This window comes from Nyctibius grandis, chromosome 5, assembly GCF_013368605.1.
Source record: "Nyctibius grandis isolate bNycGra1 chromosome 5, bNycGra1.pri, whole genome shotgun sequence".
Classification (NCBI taxonomy): Eukaryota; Metazoa; Chordata; class Aves; order Nyctibiiformes; family Nyctibiidae; genus Nyctibius; species Nyctibius grandis.
In genome coordinates, this window is record NC_090662.1 from 47,667,361 (window position 1) to 47,690,422 (window position 23,062).

At 39.8% G+C, this 23,062-nt stretch overlaps 1 protein-coding gene across 2 annotated transcripts in view; it reads right to left on the reverse strand.

Annotated features, from left to right (window-relative positions):
• Positions 1-3,481: 3,481 nt before the first annotated feature.
• LIN7A (lin-7 homolog A, crumbs cell polarity complex component) overlaps positions 3,482-23,062 on the reverse strand; it is a 52,418-nt gene continuing 32,837 nt past the window's right edge. Inside the window, exons 3-6 of one of the 2 annotated variants that reach the window (XM_068401717.1) lie at positions 17,240-17,311; positions 14,623-14,832; positions 7,621-7,829; positions 3,482-4,116 (exon numbers count right to left, since the gene is read on the reverse strand). In XM_068401717.1, coding sequence (XP_068257818.1) covers positions 4,074-4,116; positions 7,621-7,829; positions 14,623-14,832; positions 17,240-17,311 — 534 coding nt within the window. In that variant the 3' untranslated portion in view covers positions 3,482-4,073. Of the gene's footprint in view, positions 4,117-7,616; positions 7,830-14,622; positions 14,833-17,239; positions 17,312-23,062 lie in introns of both variants that reach the window. The other variant, XM_068401718.1, reaches the window with a different exon arrangement.

Consider the following 23,062-nt stretch of genomic DNA (forward strand, 5'->3'; position numbering starts at 1 on the left):
ACGTGTAAGGCCTATTAGTCATCTGAGCTATGCGTTGTAGAGGTTTTAGACCAGGGAATTCAAACACTGGTGGCTGGATATTTATTTATTTATTAGGAAGCTGTGTATGAGTGAAGCAGCAAAAAACGCCAAAAGACGTTACTTACTTTAAGCTAGTAATTTAGGCTGCTTAGTCAGGGGATCTGCTTATAAACTCTTTTACGGGATGCCTTATCCTGTTTTAAGATAGGTATCAAAGACAAGTGGAATGAATCGCATTCAAGGGATGCCTCTAACTCTCTGTTGACTGTGGAAACAATCAGCGTAAGCTCCGCAGCTTGCTTTTAGACAGCTGAAGGTAGAGGCAATGAATCCATCAAACGTATATCTAAATCTTTTTGCTGGTTCAGAGCACAGGACTGCATTTGCTTCATGGACAAACAGGGTGAGCTTGGGTCTGCTTGCAAGACTGAACACATCCCTAATTTGTCCTGACCTTCTCACGGACAAGCATAATGGGCTGTATTTCTCATCAGACGTGTATCGCAGCAAGCAGCACATTCTTGTGAATTGTCCCAGAATACTCTCTGTGTTTGAAACTTGTTCTGTTTTATTGAATGCTGGATATGGAAATGGTTTCACTAATACTTATTCAGGGACAGCACTACTGCTAGCTGGTAATCCTCTGCTTATACACAGAAGGATCCCCTTAGCTCTTCTAGACACAGTTGTGTATTAGGAGATTGTTTGGTCAGTTTTACTATTCCATTTTCAAGGAGATTCAGAAATAATTGCTACTTTCTGAAACAGTCTCTCATCCTGTAATAAAATGCATCTTCTATGAGCATAATAACTATTTTAAAATCTGAAATTATGCTTAAAATCCTGTATTATTTCAAACACAGGCAAAACTACCCTTCTTGCTGTTTAGTATTTCTTTATTCTAGGAACCTTGTTTGCTCATGAGATCTTAATTTCATTTAGAACTCTAAAATTCCTAAAGTTAGTAGATGAATAAACAGTTTCTTCTCCTGCAAGTCTGGCGTATAATTTTGTGTCTTCTGCAAGAGTTCCCAAAGTTTCCTAAGTCAGATTGGAGGCTTGGCTGTGATAAATACATATAAAAGATATGATGTATGGGACTAAGTGGTCTGCATTAGTATTCACCAGGGAACTGCAGGTAGATTTTTATTTAATTTCTTCCACTCATGGGCATTCATTGACCTTTCATCTGTGATTTGTCACTGTGGAAGAAAAAGAGGAAAATGCAACCTGGTGAGTTTTTTGCTTTATCAAGGACTATGAAATCCTTCAATCCCCTATGAAGTGCCAGTTGGATCAGATGTCACAAACAGAAAAACTATGGCTAGCACAGCAGATCCATCAACTTCAGTAAGTAAATGCCACCAACCCTGAATCTCTATTGTTATTACATCTTACATCTGGATCTTTGGCATAAGTGAACACGATGCAAGAGCTTGTAAAAATCACATGGCACCCCTCTGGTTATTGTAATAAAGAGACAGAAAAGACTTTTTGGATCTCCTACCTCAGTTTGCTGACAGCGCAGAGAGACGTGAGGGAGCCCCAAGCGTAAATGTGAGCAATAAAACTCACTAAGTTGACTGAAGGAGTATCAATTCAGTGTAGTGAAACAGCAAATGCCAGGAGACCAATGAGTTAAAATACGATGCACAAGTACCTGCAGATCTGCATGTGGGAAGTGCTTTCCCTCCACTTCTTTCAGGCCCTAATTCAGCAATGCACTTGGAAGTGCCTTACTGCATCAGGACCAAAGACATTTAAATCACAAATGAAAAGACTGTCTACAACTAAATGCAGATGATAGGTTTAGGGACACAGATTATTCTGTGATTAAGTGGCTATATGTTTTATTGATCAGTAAGGGGCATGAAAAGGGACCCTTAAAAAGTTATTTCTTCCTGCTTCCACTTCAAATTCATTGAGAGTTGTATTTTACTTATATTCTTCTTTCATGTTATTGTTAAATGTTGGCAAAGACTAGAATGTTAATTTCAGTGTGTATAAATAATTTATTGAATAATATATGAAAATGAATTTGATATGCTTCTCTATATGAATGACATTCTATTATTGAAATTTATTAATCAGCACATTCCACTGCATCAAACCTAAATTTTTTGAGGAAGAGGAGGGAGGAGGTGAGGAGGCAGTTTGGAAAAATGCAGTACAGTGGGTGGACTAGATCTGAATACTTAAGTCTCTGAAAATGCAGAGATCAGTGTAATTCAAATCATATTGATGAGATACAGAACAGTTATATGCAGTCATAATAACAATTTATATACCGTCATTAATAGCAGTGTCTGTTTGAGAATACAGTTTTAAAATAGGTACATACAATTTTATTGAGTATAAAAAGACACCGTGCAGAGCACAATACAATATAGTTCATCTTTAATTCTGGTATTCTCAAACTCCACTGTCTTAATTGATACTGTCACCAACGATCACTGGATAGAATTACTTCTCTGTATAAAATGAGGCTTCTCTGGATGAATTCATGCTGTTTGATTTTAAAAATACAGTAATTTTCTTTCAGTAGCTACTTACAATAATCAAACACGGTCAAGACTGTTGGCTAGCCTTCATTTGGTTTCTAACATATACTATGATACAGCCAATTTCCCTGGTTTGCTTTGCCTCTCTCTGTTTGAGATTAAATCCTTCAAAATATTAATTGTTTCTGACTTTGTTCCAAGTTCACAACCAGAATACTGGTTCAGACCATTTCCACATTCCTCATGTTACTAAACCTTCACTGACATCAGCTGGAGTTTTCAACATGCAAGGACTGTAGGGTTCTCCCCTAAGCTCCTTTTCTCCCCCAGTCTTTTCTAATGAAGCATAGAAGGCATGCTGAAAATTATTATTTTTTAGAATTTGGGGGTTCCATTTTCTTATTTTCTTGAAAGTAGATGACATTTATAGCCTTCCAGCTTTGACTATTTTCTTTGGAAAAGCAGACATGTAAACTTAAGAACTTAGTTATATATTTTGTTTGCACATTCTAATTTGGTTTGATTAAAAAAAAAAGGCAGAACTCTAACTTCAAATTGATTTAAATGATAATGTACGGGTTTTAAAAGAAACAACTTACACTTCCTCCTCTCTAAAATATATTAACATTAGACTGGAAAATAAAGAATACAGAAAAGCCGAGATTATGCTATCACAGTAATATCTGCCAAACAAAGCTTGGTCTTTTAGCTTACTACATTTGCAATACATGCTAAGCAAAGACCCTACTTCTCTAAAAGGTACATTCAGACAATATATATTTTATGGAATAAATATATAATATATCCAGTTATAGATTTCTGAATAGTAACTATAATAGATACAAGCAATACCTACGTTTAAAAATACAGTTCTAGGATTCCCTAACTTTGCTACTAATAAAATTAAAATTGACCTAAAACTTTCTCACTCTGTTGATGCATAATAAAATATATGGAAACACCAAGAGTAAAAAGCCAATTGCTTCTACAAATAGAATACTTTATAAATATAGTAAATTGCTATTTCCAGAGGGAAAATTGAAAATTATAAACAGGAAGTTAGGTTAAAACAGCTCTACAATATATAGTACAAAGTGGCTATGAAGCATGATGTATGAGTTTGATGTCTGTGGCAAAATTTTGAACTGATGTAGTTGTTAATTTCTGGAGATAACTGTAGAGAAAGATTCTGTCCCCAAAAGCAGCAATCTTGATCTCCTTAAAACAAAACTTTCACTCACTAGAGAAAGCCAACTGGCCAATTTGTCAGAGTAAGGAGCGCAAGATTAGACCAAACAGAATTATTTGGAAGCCCTGGACTTCTCTTTTTCATAGGGTTTACCTATCATGGTGTTCTCATTAGGAATAGAGTCACAGAAGTACTATGTACCTGTGACTGCCATGTGCTGAAAAGCCTTATCATGAAGGTACCCTCCCTGTGGCTGTCTTAACTAAATTATTCTTCTACTGCACGTTCTCCAGATGAATTCTGTTTTGTGTTCCCGTAGTTTCCTTTTCCTGGAATACTGAAGTACAGCTCTGGTTGCTTCATTACTGAACTCTTGATTGAGGCTTTTTTTTCCTTGAGAATAACCTAGAATTAAAGAAACACATTTCTCAGAGCAAGCACAAGGAATTGAGGAATTAAGTTCACAGAATCACAGAATCACAGAATGATAGGGATTGGAAGGGACCTCGAAAGATCATCTAGTCCAATCCCCCTGCCGGAGCAGGATTGCCTAGACCATATCACACAGGAACGCGTCCAGGTGGGTTTTGAATGTCTCCAGAGAAGGAGACTCCACAACCTCTCTGGGCAGCCTGTTCCAGTGTTCGGTCACCCTCACCGTAAAGAAGTTTTTCCTCATATTTATGTGGAACCTCCTGTGTTCCAGCTTGCACCCATTGCCCCTTGTCCTGTCAAGGGATGTCACTGAGAAGAGCCTGGCTCCATCCTCATGACACTTGCCCTTTACATATTTAAAAACATTAATGAGGTCACCCCTCAGTCTCCTCTTCTCTAAGCTAAAGAGACCCAGCTCCCTCAGCCTCTCCTCATAAGGGAGATGTTCCACCCCCTTAATCATCTTCGTGGCTCTGCGCTGGACTCTCTCTAGCAGTTCCCTGTCCTTCTTGAACTGAGGGGCCCAGAACTGGACACGATATTCCAGATGCGGCCTCACCAGGGCAGAGTAGAGGGGGAGGAGAACCTCTCTTGACCTGCTAACCACACCCCTTCTAATACAGCCCAGGATGCCATTGGCCTTCTTGGCCACAAGGGCACACTGCTGGCTCATGGTCATCCTGTTGTCCACTAGGACCCCCAGGTCCCTTTCCCCTACGCTGCTCTCCAACAGGTCTGTCCCCAACTTGTACTCATACCTGGGGTTGTTCTTGCCCAGATGCAGGACTCTACACTTGCCCTTGTTATATTTCATTAAATTTCTCCCCGCCCAACTCTCCAGCCTGTCCAGGTCTCTCTGAATGGCTGCGCAGCCTTCCGGCATCTCAGCCACTCCTCCCAGTTTTGTGTCATCAGCAAACTTGCTGACAGTGCACTCTAGTCCCTCATCCAAGTCATTAATGAATATATTGAATAGTACTGGTCCCAGTACCGACCCTTGAGGGACTCCGCTAGACACAGGCCTCCAACTGGACTCTGTCCCATTGACCACCACTCTCTGGCTTCTTTCCTTCAGCCAGTTCACAATCCACCTCACTACCCGATCATCCAGACCACACTTCCTCAGTTTAGCTGCGAGGATGCTGTGGGAGACCGTGTCAAACGCCTTACTGAAATCGAGATAGACCACATCCACAGCTTTACCATCATCTATCCACCGGGTTACGTCCTCATAAAAGGCTATCAAGTTGGTTAAGCATGACTTTCCCTTGGTGAAGCCATGCTGAGTGCCCCTAATGATCCCCCTGTCCTTGATGTGCCTAGAGACAGCACCAAGAACAAGTTGTTCCATCACCTTTCCGGGGATGGAGGTGAGGCTGACCGGTCTATAGTTACCCGGGTCCTCCTTCTTGCCCTTTTTGAAGACTGGAGTGACGTTCGCTTTCCTCCAGTCCTCAGGCACCTCTCCCGTTGCCCACGACTTAGCAAAGATGATGGAGAGTGGCCTAGCAATGACTTCCGCCAGCTCCCTCAGCACCCGCGGGTGCATCGCATCAGGGCCCATGGATTTATGGACGTCCATGTTGCTTAATTGGTCCCTGACCCAGCCCTCATCTACCAAGACAGATTCCTCCTCTATCCTGACTTCTTCTGGGGCCTCAGGGGTCCGGGGCTCCTCAGGACAGCCTCCAGCAGTATAGACAGAGGCAAAGAAGGCATTCAGTAACTCCGCCTTCTTTTTATCCTCTGTCTCCAGGGCCCCCACCTCATTCATCAGTGGGCCTACATTGCCTCTAGTGTTGGCTTTACCTGCAATGTATTTGAAGAAGCCCTTTCTGTTGTCCTTGACCTCTCTTGCAAGGTTTAATTCCAAGGAGGCCTTAGCTTTCCTAAGTTGCTGTCTGTCTCTGCCTGCCTGCCTTTCCTTTCAGTTTAAAGCAAAAAATGAAAATCAGTAAAAATACCTTACTTGCTAATGAAAAGATGTAGGTAACTGAAAAAATGAAAAACTTCACGTGAGACTGTGCCATTTGTATGTTCGTCTCCTGCAATGGCCCTATTTTACATGGAAACCCAAAACTTACTTCATGAAATACTACTGTTCATACCTCCTGCCTGAGTTGAGGTCCTGAGCTGGGATTCACATCCCACTGGGAGCCTTTGTTTGCATCAACAAAGCTAGAATTCTGGTGGTCACAGGACAGGGGGTCTACAAGGTGGGTTTTTTCCCCTAAATATCAACAGAGGTCAGTGTCAACATTAATAATGATGAAACCATCACTGGGAGCTTCAGTTTCTGACCATTTGGGGACTTTCTGAGTCATTTGTAGACTCTTACTGGTACAAACATCCTATTTTGGAAACACCTGGTATGAGATATGGAGGATCGGGATGTAAGTCATTGGGACCTGCTTCCTACTTGATTTTATTTGGGCAAATGGAGCACATTTATACATGTATTCATGCCACAAACTCTCACTGACTTCAGAAAAACTACATATATGGAGAATCTCTGTGTGTCATATGCCATGTGTTTTGACTACACTGGGAAACTTGCAAGTCTCTTGGAAGCTATTGTAATATTGAATGTCAGTCAGGAGTGAATGAGAGACTTCCTACCAGACTGGAGATGAGAAGCACTCGTGGGTTCCCTGCAGAGGAACCACAGAGCGAAGTTTGGGTTTCTGTAGCAGGGAAGGGACTAGGAAGGCTTTTCTTCATGTACCAGCAGCAAATCTTGATGTTCGGTTGCAGAGTGGTAGCAGACTATTTGAAAATACATTACACTGTGTCTAAATCTGGTAACATATTCTTACTCGTCAGAAATGCTGTGGTTTTTAATTAAAAAATGTTCCCAGAACTACAGACTTCTTATACAGTCTCGCTTGCAGATAAGCCAGAGCTGCACAGTAGCTATTGATCTCGGAAATTGGAAATTGGCTCCAGAATTTGTTAGGGCCTTTCACCTATTTTCAAAACGCATTTTTACTGGGACAGACCATGTGAAAATATACCAAAGAATGAGCTCTGATCATCCTCTCTGCAGCATGTGCTTGCTGGAGCCCTGAGGGCACCGCCAGCCCTGACTGTCCCTGACCCCTCCCCGGGCTCCCCCCACCCTGCCCACAGCCCAGGACCCCATGTCAGCCCCCCAGGGCTGTCAGCCCCTGCCCCAGCGACATGGCAGCAGGGCCGGTCTCCAGCTCCCCTCAGCCCTGCCCTGCCCGGCCATGGGCCCTGCTGAGCCAGGCCCATCCATAGGCCCACGTCCTGGCATGGCCTCAGCTGGTCCCCATCCCCAGAGAGGTGCCTGACGCCTGGGGCTGGGGCTGCCCCGGTGCCCCCCTGGCTGGGGCTGGGACGGGCCCTGGCACCAGGCCCTGCCCCGATGGACCCCTGGGCGCTGGGAGCTTCTGGCCCAGGCTGGGTGCCGTCAGTGGGCGTTAGGGAAGACCAATGAATCCTCTCACCTACGACATATGGTTTTGCTGTGTAGTTTGCTGCTGTTGCTGCTGCTGAATGAGCAATTGCTGCTGTTGCCGGCGCCGGGCTGTTCTCAGTTTTTCGAAGCGAGCCTCCATCTCCTGCAGCACCTTGGGAGTGTAGCGTACCACCAGCTTGACGCTGTCCTTAGCCGCCTTCAGCAGCTCCACTGCCTTCTCGTGGTGCTCTCCTTCCACGCTCTGGGAGCAGGGAGAACAGATTCAATAATGAAAATGCTGCTTTGATCTACAGCTCTGTCCTCTTTTTCATACGGAAAGGCTGTCGGGGTTTTAGGTAGTTTCCACACCTTACATTGTTCAAGGGACCACTCAGGGAAAGTGTTAAGTAAGATTTATGCACTGCTGGGAATGTATTCATTTTCACATTTTAAATAACCCAAATCTGTTTTAGGTTGCATTACAAACCTAATTTCTGATCTGTGTGAAAATCAGATGGCCGAGCCCAGAGAGTGGTGGTGAATGGGGCAAAGTCCAACTGGCGGCCGGTCACTAGCGGTGTTCCCCAGGGCTCAGTTCTGGGGCTGGTGCTGTTCAATATGTTCAATTTATAGATGACCTAGACGTAGGGATTGAGTGCGCCCTCAGTAAATTTGCAGATGACACCAAGCTGGGTGGGAGTGTCGATCTGCTGGAGGCTAGGAAGGCCCTACAGAAGGATTTGGACAGGTTAGATAGATGGGCCGAGACAAACGGCATGAGGTTCAACAAGAACAAGTGCCGGGTCTTGCACTTCGGCCACAACAACCCCCTGCAGCTCTACAGGCTGGGGGAAGACTGGTTAGAAAGCGGCCCGGTGGAAAGAGACCTGGGGGTGCTGATCGACAGCCAGCTAAACATGAGCCAGCAGTGTGCCCAGGTGGCCAAGAAGGCCAATGGCATCCTGGCATCTATTAGGAATAGTGTAGCCAGCCGGTCTAGGGAAGTGATCGTCCCTCTGTATTCGGCACTGGTGAGGCCGCACCTTGAGTACTGTGTCCAGTTCTGGGCCCCGGACTCCAAGAAAGATGTTGAGGTGTTGGAGCGAGTCCAGAGGAGGGCGACCAAGCTGGTGAAGGCTCTGGAGGGTCTGACCTACAAGGAACGGCTGAGGGAGCTGGGGTTGTTTAGCCTGGAGAAGAGGAGGCTCCGAGGTGACCTTATTGCAGTCTACAACTACCTGCAGGGAGGTTGTAGTGAAGTGGGAGTTGGCCTCTTCTCCCCGGCAACTAGCGATAGGACAAGAGGACATAGCCTCAAGCTTCGCCAGGGGAGGTTCAGGTTGGACATTAGGAAGAATTTCTTTTCAGAAAGGGTTATTAGACATTGGAATGGGCTGCCCAGGGAGGTGGTGGAGTCACCATCTCTGGATGTGTTTAAGAAAAGACTGGACATGGCACTTAGTGCCATGGTCTAGTTGACAGGGTGGTGTCAGGGCAACGGTTGGACTCGGTGATCCCTGAGGTCTCTTCCAACCTGTTTGATTCTGTGATTCTGTGAAAAGGAAGCGAAATACTCAACAAGCTTTATGCAAACAAAAATAATGTTAAAAAAACCCAAACCCTGCAGTAAAAACTCAAACAGTCTGTTTACAAGGTACAAAAATAGATATTGAAATGTTGGTAAGAAATGAAGAAATTGCAAGTTTGAAATTGAAATTCCTTTCTTACACCCTGGCCCTGCAGGGAACGACACGTGATGATTAAGCAGTGGCTGAGCTGCAGGCGAAGCATCATGCCTGATGCTCCTGGGGACAAGTTGTGTCTTAGTTAATGGCACTGCTCACACGTTTAACATTTATGTGATACGGGTTCTCTATTGGAAATAAAGTAGTCTTTATCCGGTTAGTTGTAAGCAATCAAACTCTAACAACTGGAACACTGCAAGTTCTTGCTGAAGGAATATATTATTTTTCCCTCCCTTTCTGGAAAACCATTTACAGTAAGATGATATCTGCTGTGAAATCAAACATATTCCCAAAGGGGCTCAAGCCTTGATTTCTATGCTAACATTGTTTGAAACAGTAAATTTCCAAAAGGGGTAGGTGACTCAGCTGTGAAAAGAGTATTTAATTTCTACTATTAAGTGGACTGACCGGAGTGCTTTTCAGGCATGTGGATTGTTCCACACCTTAAGAGAAAGGGAGAAATTTTCTAATGGTGTATGATTGCCCATGTGTGTTGTAGGATATATTCCAACAAACAAAAGCATCTCCGCACAGAAAAAAAAAGACTGCACAACTGCAACTGAGATCTTCACATGGATTCTAGATCATTTGAAAATACGTAATTTTCTTCCCACATAAAATAAATCAAAGTTTTACTACATGCTGTGTTTTAAAACTCTTACGTATACCATGCTATTTAAAATGAAACTATATCCATAGGCCTCCAAAGAGAAGCAGCAATGTTCAAAACATTTGAAGTTCAATTCATGCTAAAAGAATAACTTAGCATTGTTATAGCAACTGTCAGAAGAAAATTCTGTTTTCATCTCTCCTGTTTGACTGAGTAGCATTGTTTAAGAACAGTGAATAAGAACTACTTCTGCTGTGGAACACTATGAGCTAGAAATAATGATTTAAAAGTTTCAAAAAGCAGACACAATACACTTCTACATAAATAATATAAACAACACAATTCAAGCTTATCACCTTGCTATTTATCTTTCTTCTCCTGTTAAATATCCTTCAACATATTAATATAAATAATTACTTCATGTCTGGGTCAACTGACTGGACTCAAAAGAGTTTCTACAGAAATGTTAAGATGCTTCAAAAATATTAATGCAACTTAGAGAAATAATGCATGTCATTTCAGGTGCTGAAATGATTACCAGAACCAGAGAAAACCTTGAAGGAGATAGACATTTGATTGTTGAAATAAATGACTTCATGTTTTTGAACTGTATGTTCATGAAATTCCTCCAGTAGGTCTCCTATTCAAAGATCTTCAAGAAAATTCATGATCTGTGATGATCAGATTTGTTAGAAATTGTGACCGGGATAAATCTGCTGAACAAGCACTTCTACCCAAAAGTGATTTGGAGGAAACGAAGTTTCCTTAGAAATATTTGAAAAAGAGGAAATTTTTGTTGCCTAAGAAACAGTGAATGTACCTAATGTGCCAAAGAGAGTTAAAATAAAAAGCTATAGATGCACAGGGTGTTTTGTGAAATTGCTTTAATGAACAAGTCACAGATACAAATTAAAACTTCTTCCCCATGTCCCCTACCCTGTAACTGCTCAATGTTAGAAGAGGTGACCATAACTAACGCATACTGTAACTAGCTGTATTTTATAACTCATTGCTTTGTGACGGGCTTTGATACTGGCTTTTGTAAACACAGTTCTCACCTTAAGAGGAACTGTATAAAATTTGGCATTGTTTTATATTTCATTTTTTGCTTGTGAATCATGGTCAGTATGACGCTGCATGGACATTCAGAGGACACGACAGTGCTCTCGTTGTCGTGGTCAGCTTTGCTGTGGAATAGTATGAACTCAGAACAGGGTATGAACAAAAATAGGAAGCTCCCAAAGTACATGAAGTAGCTAAAATACTCATTTGCTTTCAAAGAGTTCGATGGTTCTAACAGACAGCAATAAGCAATTGAGATTGTATCTGTCCTGTAGGGGAATAACAAGATGGTGTACTTCAGTACTTCATACAACTTAGTAAACTGTATTTGCATAGTTTGTTAGTAAACATGATTGCCTGTTTTCTTTCCCATTTCTCTCCGGCCTTGTTCTTCCAGTTTACAGCCAGTATTTTCTAATTACAAACAGAGGGTTGGACTTTGCTGCTATCCAGGTCAATGGAAAACTCCCATTGACTCGAATAGTAACAATACGGAATTAAGCCTAAAGCTCTGAACCATAACCAAAGGGGAAAATAACAAAGGCAAAATAAAAGAGAGTGCTGCTAAATACTAATCCTACTCTCCAAACGTACCTAACTCAGGTCTTAACATCTACAGTTTTCAGCTGCTATTAACATGGTTGCTATACTTGCTCTTGCATTGCTGCTTTCACTCTTGTTTCTAAGGCATTATAAATGCTTCACCTGCATAGCGGTAGCTGCACAACTTAAATAGCAGAGTCCCTTGGAGTAGGGAAAAGAGCTTATACCAGGAAAGGAAGTTGTTTTGCTGTTTGAATTCTTCTGCCTCTGCAAACCTCTGAGGCTGTGCTGGCGAAGGACTCCTGCTGGTATCGGTCATGCCTGTACAAGGGATTTTGCTGACTGGATTACAGTGGTTGGGGACATTGTGAGGATCTGACACTCATGTTACTTTAGAACTGCCCACCAAACATGGGATTTAATAAATTTGTTTCAGAATATGTATCTTTCTTTAATATGTAATTTTTTATTACAGACATTTATATATACTTATATAAGTATATATAAGTGTTTCCCTTATTGCATCGGCAGATTGCACCAAAAAAAGGGCTGCAAAATAGTGCAGAGACAAGAACAGCTGAAAGAACTGCAGATATGGTGTGGGGAAACACCAACCATTACTGTATCCAGGCTCACAGATTTGTCATAAATATAAAAGAAAAAAATCCCACTCTCTTGCAGACAAAAAAGAGAATCTGATTGCTACTCCACAAGTTGAGAAACTGAGAAGAATGTTTCTATTAGATACCTGTAAGCAAATGCTTGGGTGAGAAATTAGTCACTATAAAACCTATTTTGTATCCTTTTCTGTTATCTGACTCACACCAGGTGTCTGACAAATGCAGAATCTTTGCCAGATATGAACAGCCACCAGCAAGTGCCTTTGCTGAGCCATCTGCAGGGCTTACTGCTTTCAATTTCCTTTACTTTTAGGGGGTGTGAGACAAAAGTATGTAACAAAATCCCCAGCATAATGAGAAAACACTTTTTTTTAACATCCGCTAGAACAGCTCAAGGAACAGTCATCCCAGTCATGCTGGGATAACAAATCTGGATTCTGAACACACAGCTCTAATTTTATGTTGATAATTATAAAGTTGGATAACCACCAACTTCTGAGCAAAAACAAGTTACAGATATTTAATTTTCATTTCATGTTCCACTTCTGAGCCGTCTGTTGTATTGTACATACTGTATATTATTTGCTTTTCTTCAGCTAAATTGAGAGAAGCACAGAGTGAACTAGTCCCAGTGAACAATGTTAAATTTAGACCTTTTTCCTCCTGTCTCAAGCTGTCTGCAAACAAATTACTACTTCTATAATTTTTGCCTTTTTACTAATTATACTGTATCGGCCTAATTCAACCCAAGACTGGTGTATGAACAGTTGCTCAGAGGCATTATTTCAAGTATGCAACTGCAATCCAAATTTCAAATTCTGTTGTTTAGACTCTGAAAGCAAAAATATTTGCATCTCAGAATCAACTTTCTCATGTGCCTACATGGAACTGGGAATTTTATATTGTGTTTTTTTGCTACATTAGCTTAATATATATTCTAGAGCACATTCATGAAAATTTTTGAGTATCATGAAATAGAGATGACAACAGTCAAATTCAATATATCTTGACATCTGAAAGTTCACCACTTTCCTCGCTGGTATTTGCCTAGACACTGTTGACAGTAAAAGCATTTTTCAAGAACCATCCATCAATTAGTGAATATAAACTCTTTTTATCTGTCTTTTTATTCACCTGTTGAAAGAAGCGCTGAACAACAACAAAATTATTTGATCTGCTTCCAGTCAGTGAAGTTCAGGCAATTTACTTATTAAATGTTCAGTTGATTTGTTTTTATCTGAGACTAAACAATCTTTTCAGTGGGTTTTCTTTTTTTGTTTTGTATCTTTTCTTTCTCATTGTGTACAGGGGCAAGTAAGCTTCCAGACCTATTATTTCTCTTTTGAGAACATGATGGTTGATAGAAGAAGTAGTAAAAAGTCTGCCTGAAGTGTTGCACTGATATTTTGTTTCAAGAGAAAGGGAATCGCTATTGTTGAGAGAAACAGATGACAACATGAAAGCATGCAGAAACCAGCATTTTTTTCGTTCTTTATGGCTTGCAACAAAAAGGAAATTTAAGTTGGAAAGTCTTACATTTATGGCTGGATTCAGGAATTGCTCCTACGTGCCTTTGGTGTATTTAAACACGAGGTTTAGATGGAGGTTTTGCATGAAAAAGGATTATGTTTTCATTAAGAGAAGTGTAGGGTTATATGAATGAGTATGCTTACCCTTTCAGTACTTTACATTCCCTTGTAAAAGGGAACAAAAGGCAAAATGAAAAGCAGAATTTGACCCATATCATGTAGTCAGAGACTTATTTTTCCTCTCTATTCCAAGAGCCCTTTTATTTTTACCTCCATACTGACATTCACAGTGAAACTACTGTAAAACACCCCACCCTGAAGTATTAACTTACATGACAAATGACTATGTAAAAAATGTACCTTTTTACTGAAAATACGTGCTCCCTGTACGTGTTCGTTTGTACAGCTGATTTCTCTGACAAAGACATCACAGCTGGATGAATGTCACTGAAAGAAATTTGGAATGTATCGTCCATTGCAAATTAGCACCAAACGTGCTTACCAAATTTCTTTCGATTTTATGAGTTCAAATGCTCTGAAGGTCACAAGGCTGCATAAGTGCCACTGAGGCATCGCTGTGCTTGGAAAGCGCTGTGTGCCTCAGAGGCTATGAAGTGCAAGAACGACAAAGCCTGTTACTACATTTTTACTGCTAAAGGAATTTGAAGAATTATCAATTACGACAGACGTAGCTTCCTTGTAAATCAAGCATGTGGTGTGGATTTAAAATGAAGCTCTTCAAGCACTCTCCATTACAACAGAATTTGTAGTGGCAAAAAGTTGTCGATGAAGCTTTGCCTCACTGCACCACAAATGCACACTGAAGGGCTCTCACAGAGCTAATTCTTTTTGTTTCATATGGCTGCATTTTAAATCACGGTATTAGAACAGCTGTGAAAAATGAAAATCCAGATGAAAATGAAAACTCTATCAAATTTCCACATACCACTCCATTAACCGAAAGCAGCTGGTCCCCTCGTTTGAGCCCTCCATGCCTTTCTGCCACTCCTCCAGGAATGATGCGAGAAATATAAATAGGTGAATTTTGTTCCTTTCCTCCCATGACGTTAAAGCCCAAGCCTTCATCAGTCTTTGGCAGCTCCACCACTCGCGGGTGTGAATGGCCTTCGCTTGCAGCAAAAGCAGCAACTGTTGCCTGGAAGAAAAAAATGAGTGATTTGGCTATGTAGGGAGAACACTGATATACACTCTGTTGTTCATTTGCAGGAAGAATTCATTCCTGTGAAAACATTTCAGTATCTTATTCTGACTTTCTCTGATCACCTGAAAGCATTTAAAAAAAATTAACTTCCATGCCAATGCTTTTGAAATAAAGGAATAAGCAGAGGAATAGAGAGTTTAGGTGACTTGTCAAAGATAACGCAGAAAGTTAGCAGCAGAGCCAGAAGTAGGCACTGGGAAGCCTGACTGCGTGATGGTGAACACTTATGATCACTAGTGCATTTCTTCTTTGCCTTTTCACAGGAAGAAAATTTATTACTGTGGGATAAGATAATGCGATCTCTACGGTGTTCCTAGTTGAAATAAAGTGGATGAACTGCATTGTTAACTCTCTGCTCTGCTTTCAGAGGTACAGAATTATTTATTTTATTCTTTGGGCACAGAAAGAAATCCTAAAAGGATATTCTTATTTTAAAAAGTTTAATTTATAATATTTATGAAATCTTGCAAACTAAATAACTCCTGGAACAGGAATATGAATTTTTATAATATAATTGGATCAAAACTTTTATTGAAAAATTAAATCTTAAGACAATGGATTTATAAATCAATTAGAAAAATACTAGACTGTTAATCTTACTCTGGCAAGAAAAAACACGTAACAAACTGTAAAGCTTGCATCCAGAAAAATATTACATCTTATACTTCATTTTTCACTACAAGTATTTTCCTACTTATAGATCTCAGTAAATCATTAAATAAACATTAAGAAAGTCTTTTATCCTTTTCAACCTATGTTTGTAGTCCAAACTGCTTGTACAATTCTGCATTACGCAAATGTTTTTTAAGCATCTTAATAATGCTTATGCTTAATAGAAGCTAGTGGATGATGTGACATAATGGATCATTCTCAATTACATGTTTTTGCACATGCAGACCTTGTCATCATGCATACATTTTACGTCAGACACAAATGCACTAGGAGAATGGAATGCAGACAGCCCAGAAATAACCAGGAAATACTGCGATATTAAAACATTGCTCTGTAACCCTGCTGTTCTATATGAATAAGAAATGAGAATGGCAAACACTAATTGGATTTCTCCCCATTTACTATACAACATAGCAATAGTTTCTATGTTTACCTGCAGTGTAGACAAATCAGGATCTCATACAGGCATTTCTCTATATAGTAGCATAGACCTTACAAATTTACATTGCCCATTAACTTTCAATTAGAAGAAGGTGAAAAGCAGAAGAACAGCCTACAGAAAGGAACATTCTACTTAGTAAGGAAAATACCCTGCAATTTAGTGCATATTAGGTTATTTGCTGGCTACTATCCAGCTTGTTTCTCCAAAATACTGTAGAAAACATTTTGTAACACACTCCCAACCTTCATCTTCTGATAGATGAAATGAATGAAAATAATTTCTTTAAATGAAAACCTCTTAACACAAATACATAATGGTAAGATCTTAGTTCCATTAAGAGTTCACGGAGTTTTGTCACTAACTTCACAGGAGTGGGACCATAAAGAAACGGGTCTAAAAAAAATATTTATGGCTTTTGCAGGTTTACCTGTTATGCACAGAACCCGCTATACCACCCAGAAGATAGTGTTGAGTACAAGATGATAATGGGAAAAAGAAAGCCATCGTGGACCTCTCTGGAAGCATCTATCTTTGTGCATGTTATGAAATATGCATATACAGAGCATATTTCATACTGGCACACAGAACGGGTTCTTTCATGGTTGTGTGAATTCCCTTAGAAAATCATCATTTTAGTAGTATCAGTAACGTAGCTGTCACGGTCTAAGGATATGAGAAAGGCAGGTCCACATGGACAAAGCGACAATATGTTCTATTAAAACAGGTAATGCATCAGAAAAAAATGGGCTGGCATTTGGCTGTGGAGTCTCTTGATCAGGCCATTTTGTCACTGTTCATCCTTACCACTTGCTCAGCACTTACAGTTCCCATTAGCTAAAGTGGAATTTTTACTGTTTAGTTTCTATCTCCCAAATCATTGTGTCCTCTCTGGATGAGCTGTATGGGAAAATAGTCCATTAAAATATTGGTTGTTGCAGGCAGACTTCTACAAAACGAACCAGTAGATTTGCTTTTGCAAAGCAACTTTTCAAAAAGCATCAATTTCCATAAAATCATTCTCTTTTCTTAAGCTACAGAAGCAGCATAAAGGTTGAAATTTTCCATTATGTTTGTTACCTGGGAAGTAGCACTGGTTCTAGACTCTGGGCTGCCACTGATGTCTAAATTTTCTTACAGTGTACACACGAATACCTGAAACACACACGCGCACAGTCAATTACTAGTTCACTTTGGTAACACGTATTTCAACAGTTGCACGCATCCTACCTTTGCAGTGGCCCTGGCTCGGAATTCGGGGCAGCCATTAACAGTTATGGTTTCATGCATGTATTGATACACCTAAAACGTTCATGAAAATAAAATGAAATTAATTATAGAAGCAAAACAAGGACTTTATATTAACCCAGACAGGACAGTCCCTTTCCCTTATGAGACTACATTTGATTAATGCTGTATTCATGCATCACATAGTTGAGTGTCTGCTAAACTTGTGCATGCTTAGGTTTATAGAAAACACCAATCTGTGTTTCTCATGACACTTTGTAAACTTAACTGTGTATCTTCCAACACAATTCCCTTCCCATCTCTAGCACATCATTTCCCAAAGCTAGGACAGTTAGGGTCTATGTTATAAAAACCTGGTGTTTCCCTGCAATTGATATGAGTGCAGATGACCTCAACTGGTTTAAGTGGTGTCTTAGCCTCCACCGACAGCTTCTTTGTTCTTTGAACTTTCCTATGAACTAAAGATTTAGGAGGCTGATGTTGAAAAAAAGTAGTAAGTTGCTCAGCATACAGATGCTGAAGAATGGAAATGAAAATTAAATTTTGGACAAAGGTCACAGTGCTGGTTTCCATCGACCATAGCTAGGAATGGGGAAAAGGGCCGGCAGTCTGGTAGGTCAGACATGGACAATGGGTAAGATTATCCTTTATGACGGAATTGTACATTTACATAAATGGCATAAAATCAACATTGCCAGTATGTACAACTTTCTGTCTGTTTTTTTTTCTGGTATACACTCTTGGCCCACTCTCCCTTTTAAACATCTTCAGTAAGGAGAAAGGAAAATGCTCTCTCACATTGCCGTTGTTCTCTAGACTTGTCAGACTCTTGGATGAAAAACAGAAAAAAATGCCTTGACACTAGCCAGTTATTTTGAAATCAACCTTAAAAATTCAAAAACATTTACGTGTAACATATAGACATTTTTTAAACACAAAGGTGAATGCAAACAAAGAAAATCTTTTACTTAATTTCTTATAAAACCACCAAACCTAAAAAAAATGTTCCTACATGCCACTGATTTACTCTGTGTATTTTCTTGACCTACTTTATAAAGAATTTTGTCTTTTCATGTGCTTTATGTCTCAGGCTGCATTCCTCAGAGAGAACCTTTGCTGGTAAAGCATGTTAGCTTTTACAGCAATTTCTTTCTTAGGGTCCTTGAGGAGTGCAGATGCAATTGTACTTTCCAAAATATATTTACCTTTCACTGATTTGATGATACTTTAGCAGGAGTGCTGAAACCTCCCTCTTTGGTAATGTAAATGTTACTTTGGCAGACAAGGTGTCAGATCCTGTATTTAATTGACCTATAAACCATGGCTTGTCCCACTGATAGGTAAAACTTCTCCATCCCCCTGTCCTGACAACTTTTTATGCAGTATCATAATGATGTATCTCTCCCCACCAAGCCTGTTATTATAAAACCTACACATTGATGAACATATTGCTACAAACACCTAAAGGGAATTAAGATGTGTGGCTCATTTCTGATCTCAGTGGACAGACATAGTGGTAATCAAACACTCTTGAGTAGTAAAATGTTTGGGATGACTGATGCCCAAACGTTTTTTGAGGGATATCATACACAAGGGAAAGGCAAAAAAGGAAAGGAGTTAGCAAATGCAATCCATTTTAGAGATCTAAAGTATGCTAAACACTTCCAAAATACAGCAAAAAGATTATTTGTCTTGACTATTGTCAGCAGATAAGTCATTCTAGGACTTAATTAAGAAACACTTGGGCCAGTGAAGAAAACTGAGACAAGGGGAGCACACCAAAAAGTTTCCTGCTTTCTCCATTTGAAAAGAAATCTTGCTTCCATTGGTAAAATTGACATTGACCTCAACAGAGGCCAGGATTTTGCCCTTAATTTTAAAAATATGGAAAAAGAAAGCTCTCATAGTCTCTAAAGGATCTCTAGCTTGTTCTCTCTTTGTACTGGATGATGCCATCATAAAAATGGATTGAGTCTACATACTCAGCATTATCCTGCACAGATCAGTTTAATGTTTATTGTGTTATGTCGTAGGACACATTCTTATATAATTATAAAAACAACTACTACATTAATACTGTGTAATTGCAGCAATGAATCATTAACTACTTTTTACTTCAAATCCCATACTGTACTGAACCACTGATAATGCTGTATTTTCTTGATATCTGCAGGTTCCCCTTTATCTTGAAGCATAAGAACTGATTGTACATATCGGTTTTGCTTGCACAGCTATAAATGCTGTGACTGGCTATAATGTCTGAAAGCATATATTTGATTATTGAACTTTTATGACATTAACTTGTTTTGAAAACAGGTCACAGGATTTCAGATATAAGAACTAGAAGTTCTTTAAAATATTCATTACTAACGTAGAATATCACAAAGGTGAGCTGAGAATGACACATTCATGTGATTATTGGCTAGGTTTGATGTCATGTAACTCCATATTGTCTGCATCCTACCAGTATGTAGCTAGTAGGCTTCGTAATATCCAATAGCATGGTAATTAATTTGTATACTGGTGAAAGAACAAACTCACTAGTGTGTGATTAAACTAACATGTTAAAAAAGAATCAACCGACTCAAAAACTTCTGAGAAATATGATCAATAATGTTATATAATCCTTATGTTCATTTGTAAATTCTCAAAGATAACGGATTTGAAATGGTGTTCTGCAAACAGTTATCAGTGATCATGATATCTATAGCACAGTTCCTAGGAAAAGAAGTCTTGCATGTTAAATCTCACTCTCTATAAGCAACAGATATGACCAGTCTTCAATATCTGCTTGAGGCATTTGTCAATCTAATACCACTCTTTGACTGTTAGATAATGTTTAGTGTAATTTGAGTTTAAGAAGGAAAAAACACACAACTACATGACTTCGTTATTATTAAGTCAGTTTAACAACCAAACACGGATTAACTGTACCTGTTCCACCAAGCCCCTTAAACTTTGTAGGGTTCAGATCTAATCATTGTTCATTCTAGCAATTCACAAAAAGCACCCTGAAGTCCATAAACAATCATTGTTTGCCTGTAGTCACATTGACCCCTTTATCTATGCTGTTCTCAGCACCATCTTAGCCATGGTTGTACACAACGAATCCATTCTGCTGCCTCTTCTATGTACACATAACAGATAAACTGAAAATGCTGTTTGTTCTCAAACTAAATAAGATGTCATTTAAATCCTCCCGGAGTGGAATATCGCTTTTTGTTCAATCCATTGTACATGACTAGTAATTGAAATGGTTTTATAAACTTTCCTTTCAGTGCCTACTATTACCTGTACATCTGATTGGTTACATTTTTAGCATACAGCAATTCTCCTGAATCTAACAATGTCATCCTTAAGATGTCCTTATAAGATCTTCTGTAGATTTCCTTATTTGGACAAAATATCACTCAGTACAGAAGAAGACAAAGGTGCAAAATTTAATTATAAGTATTTGAAAAGCTCCTTTAGGATATTTACTAAAGAAGTCTTTTAAAACAGTGACCTTTGCTGACCATGACAGATGAATAATTTCAAGACATTGTTGTGTAATACGAATGAGTTGAAGAAAGACAATTAACCTATCACAGAATCACAGACTGGTTGAGATTGGAAGGGACCTCTGGAGGGCATCTTGTCTAACCTCCCTGCTCAAGCACGGCCACCTAGAGCCAGCTGCCCAGTATAGCATCTAGATGGTTACTGTATGTTACCAATTTGAAAAAAAGCTTCATATCTATTTTGGTATGTACAGCTATTTCTTTTTAGAGTGTCTAAAAGACTACATGGGTGTTTAGTAATACTTGCTGACAGACTCCATACACAGTCTGATGGTCTAGTGCCTAGGGAAAAGAGTTTCCACAATTCACTAATAATAGAGATTAAATTACAGGTGAAATGTCAATGTTTCAAGATGCAAAGCTGCAGCTGTAAGGTAAAAGGTAATGTTTCAGATAACTTTCCCCGACAGCGATTTCTACCAAGGTTGTCAGTGTCTGTGCGCTGAATGTTCATTGGGTAAAAGTGTGCTGCAGACAGGGGTTTGCTCACACAGCTCTCATTTGTGCTGTGGAGCTAGACGTACTTGGCTTTGTTTTTTCTTTCCTGTGGTGCAGAGAATACAACACTCCCATCAAGAAATACTCCTGAAAGCACGAATATAGATCTCAGACTTTTTCAGCTTCTGCAGGTAGTCTCCTCAGACACTATAATCTAAAGTTATTCTCCCACAGTACTCAAAAAATACAAAAGAGTGAGGGAGGAAAATTACAAACAGAAAATCGGAACTTGGAAGGGAATCCTCCTTGTACTGTGGCAGCTCTTGCTGGCACAGAGAAATGTACATTTTATTACTTCTCCCAGCAGGAGCTGTAGTGAGTCAGATGCAGCAGGTATTATTGTTATGGAGATGGTCCTCACCCCCACGCATTCAGCTGGGAGGCAAAGCGGCTGGTTTAGCATTACTGAAGCATGGGAAGGGGGACTGCCTTACAGGTACTTTAGGAGCTAGATTCTTAACAAAAATGACTCCATATGGACTCATAACAAAGCAGCACATACTGGGCTGACCTAGTTAAGTCAATGTGAAGCTTTAGGAGGAGCTCCAGGAATAACAGTGCACCTAGCAGCCTGGTTTATAAAGGTGGCTAGAAGCAGCATTCTGTTTACAACCTGAATGATGCAGCATCTTTTCTGCTGAATTCTCAAAGTTACAATTTAATTAACCGGATTTTGTTCCATTAACTTCTGTAAGAGGTATTCAATGCTTCCTCCCCAATGAAATATTATGTAATTCTAAGTGCAACTGTACCTACAATAACGATGCTCAACAGATGCTAGGACAAGTCAGTCTAAACATCAGAAGGGAAGAGATGTGAAGCAGAAATCATTTTGCAACAATGAACAAGTATTCAAAAAAACCCACAAACAAAACGCAAGACAGAGTACCTTGCAATTTAGCCCCTGTGAAGCAGCAGGCCCTTATAAACTTTTCTGAGATGTATATGTGAGGAAGTAACCTTTTTGAAAACATTGGGGGTTTCTTAGCACGTAAGACAACATACGTAAGAAGTAGTAACCAGTTGTGTTTCCACAGTGCCTGCAGTATGACAAGATATAAAAAGACATAAAACTCTTCCTTCAAGAAGTCATAACCTAAGTGTCATAGGTAAGCAGGTAAAAGGGTGGAATGAAGAAGCAGCCTGCAAAGAGATTGATAATAATGTTGAGCACATATATTGGTATAATCTGGATTTAGTTTCTTCAGTTTGACTGCCATATTCTTTACTGCTTCAATATAGAAGAGAATTATATATCTATTTTTGGAAGAAGTTTTTCAAGGAAGGGAAGACAGGAGCCTGACAGACGGTACAGACGGGAGAGTTAGCGTGAGAATAACCACTGCAAGGAAGACATAATTGGTTTCATTGCATTTACGTAGTCATGTCAATGGGACAGTATACATGTGTGCATCCTTGCAGAACTGAGGCTAAGCTATAAAAGACAAATTATTATTTACTTATACTTCAGTATGATGCTTCTGCCATCAACTATGCTGAATCCCTGCCTTCCTAATTGCCTTCATATGTTGGAAAGCATGAAGTAATATTTCTCCCTTCTGAGATGTCAAGTGGAAAGGAATATCTCAATCAGTCTTACACAATGGTGAGAAGAGCTCATGTCTGTGCATATGTGCTTTATTCAGCACAGCAGTTGGCCTCTCTCCTCCCCTCTTCCCAAAACCTGCAGCTGATTCCTAGACCTTCAGCCTCCTTCTGACCTAAGAGGTGAGACCCATAGATCATC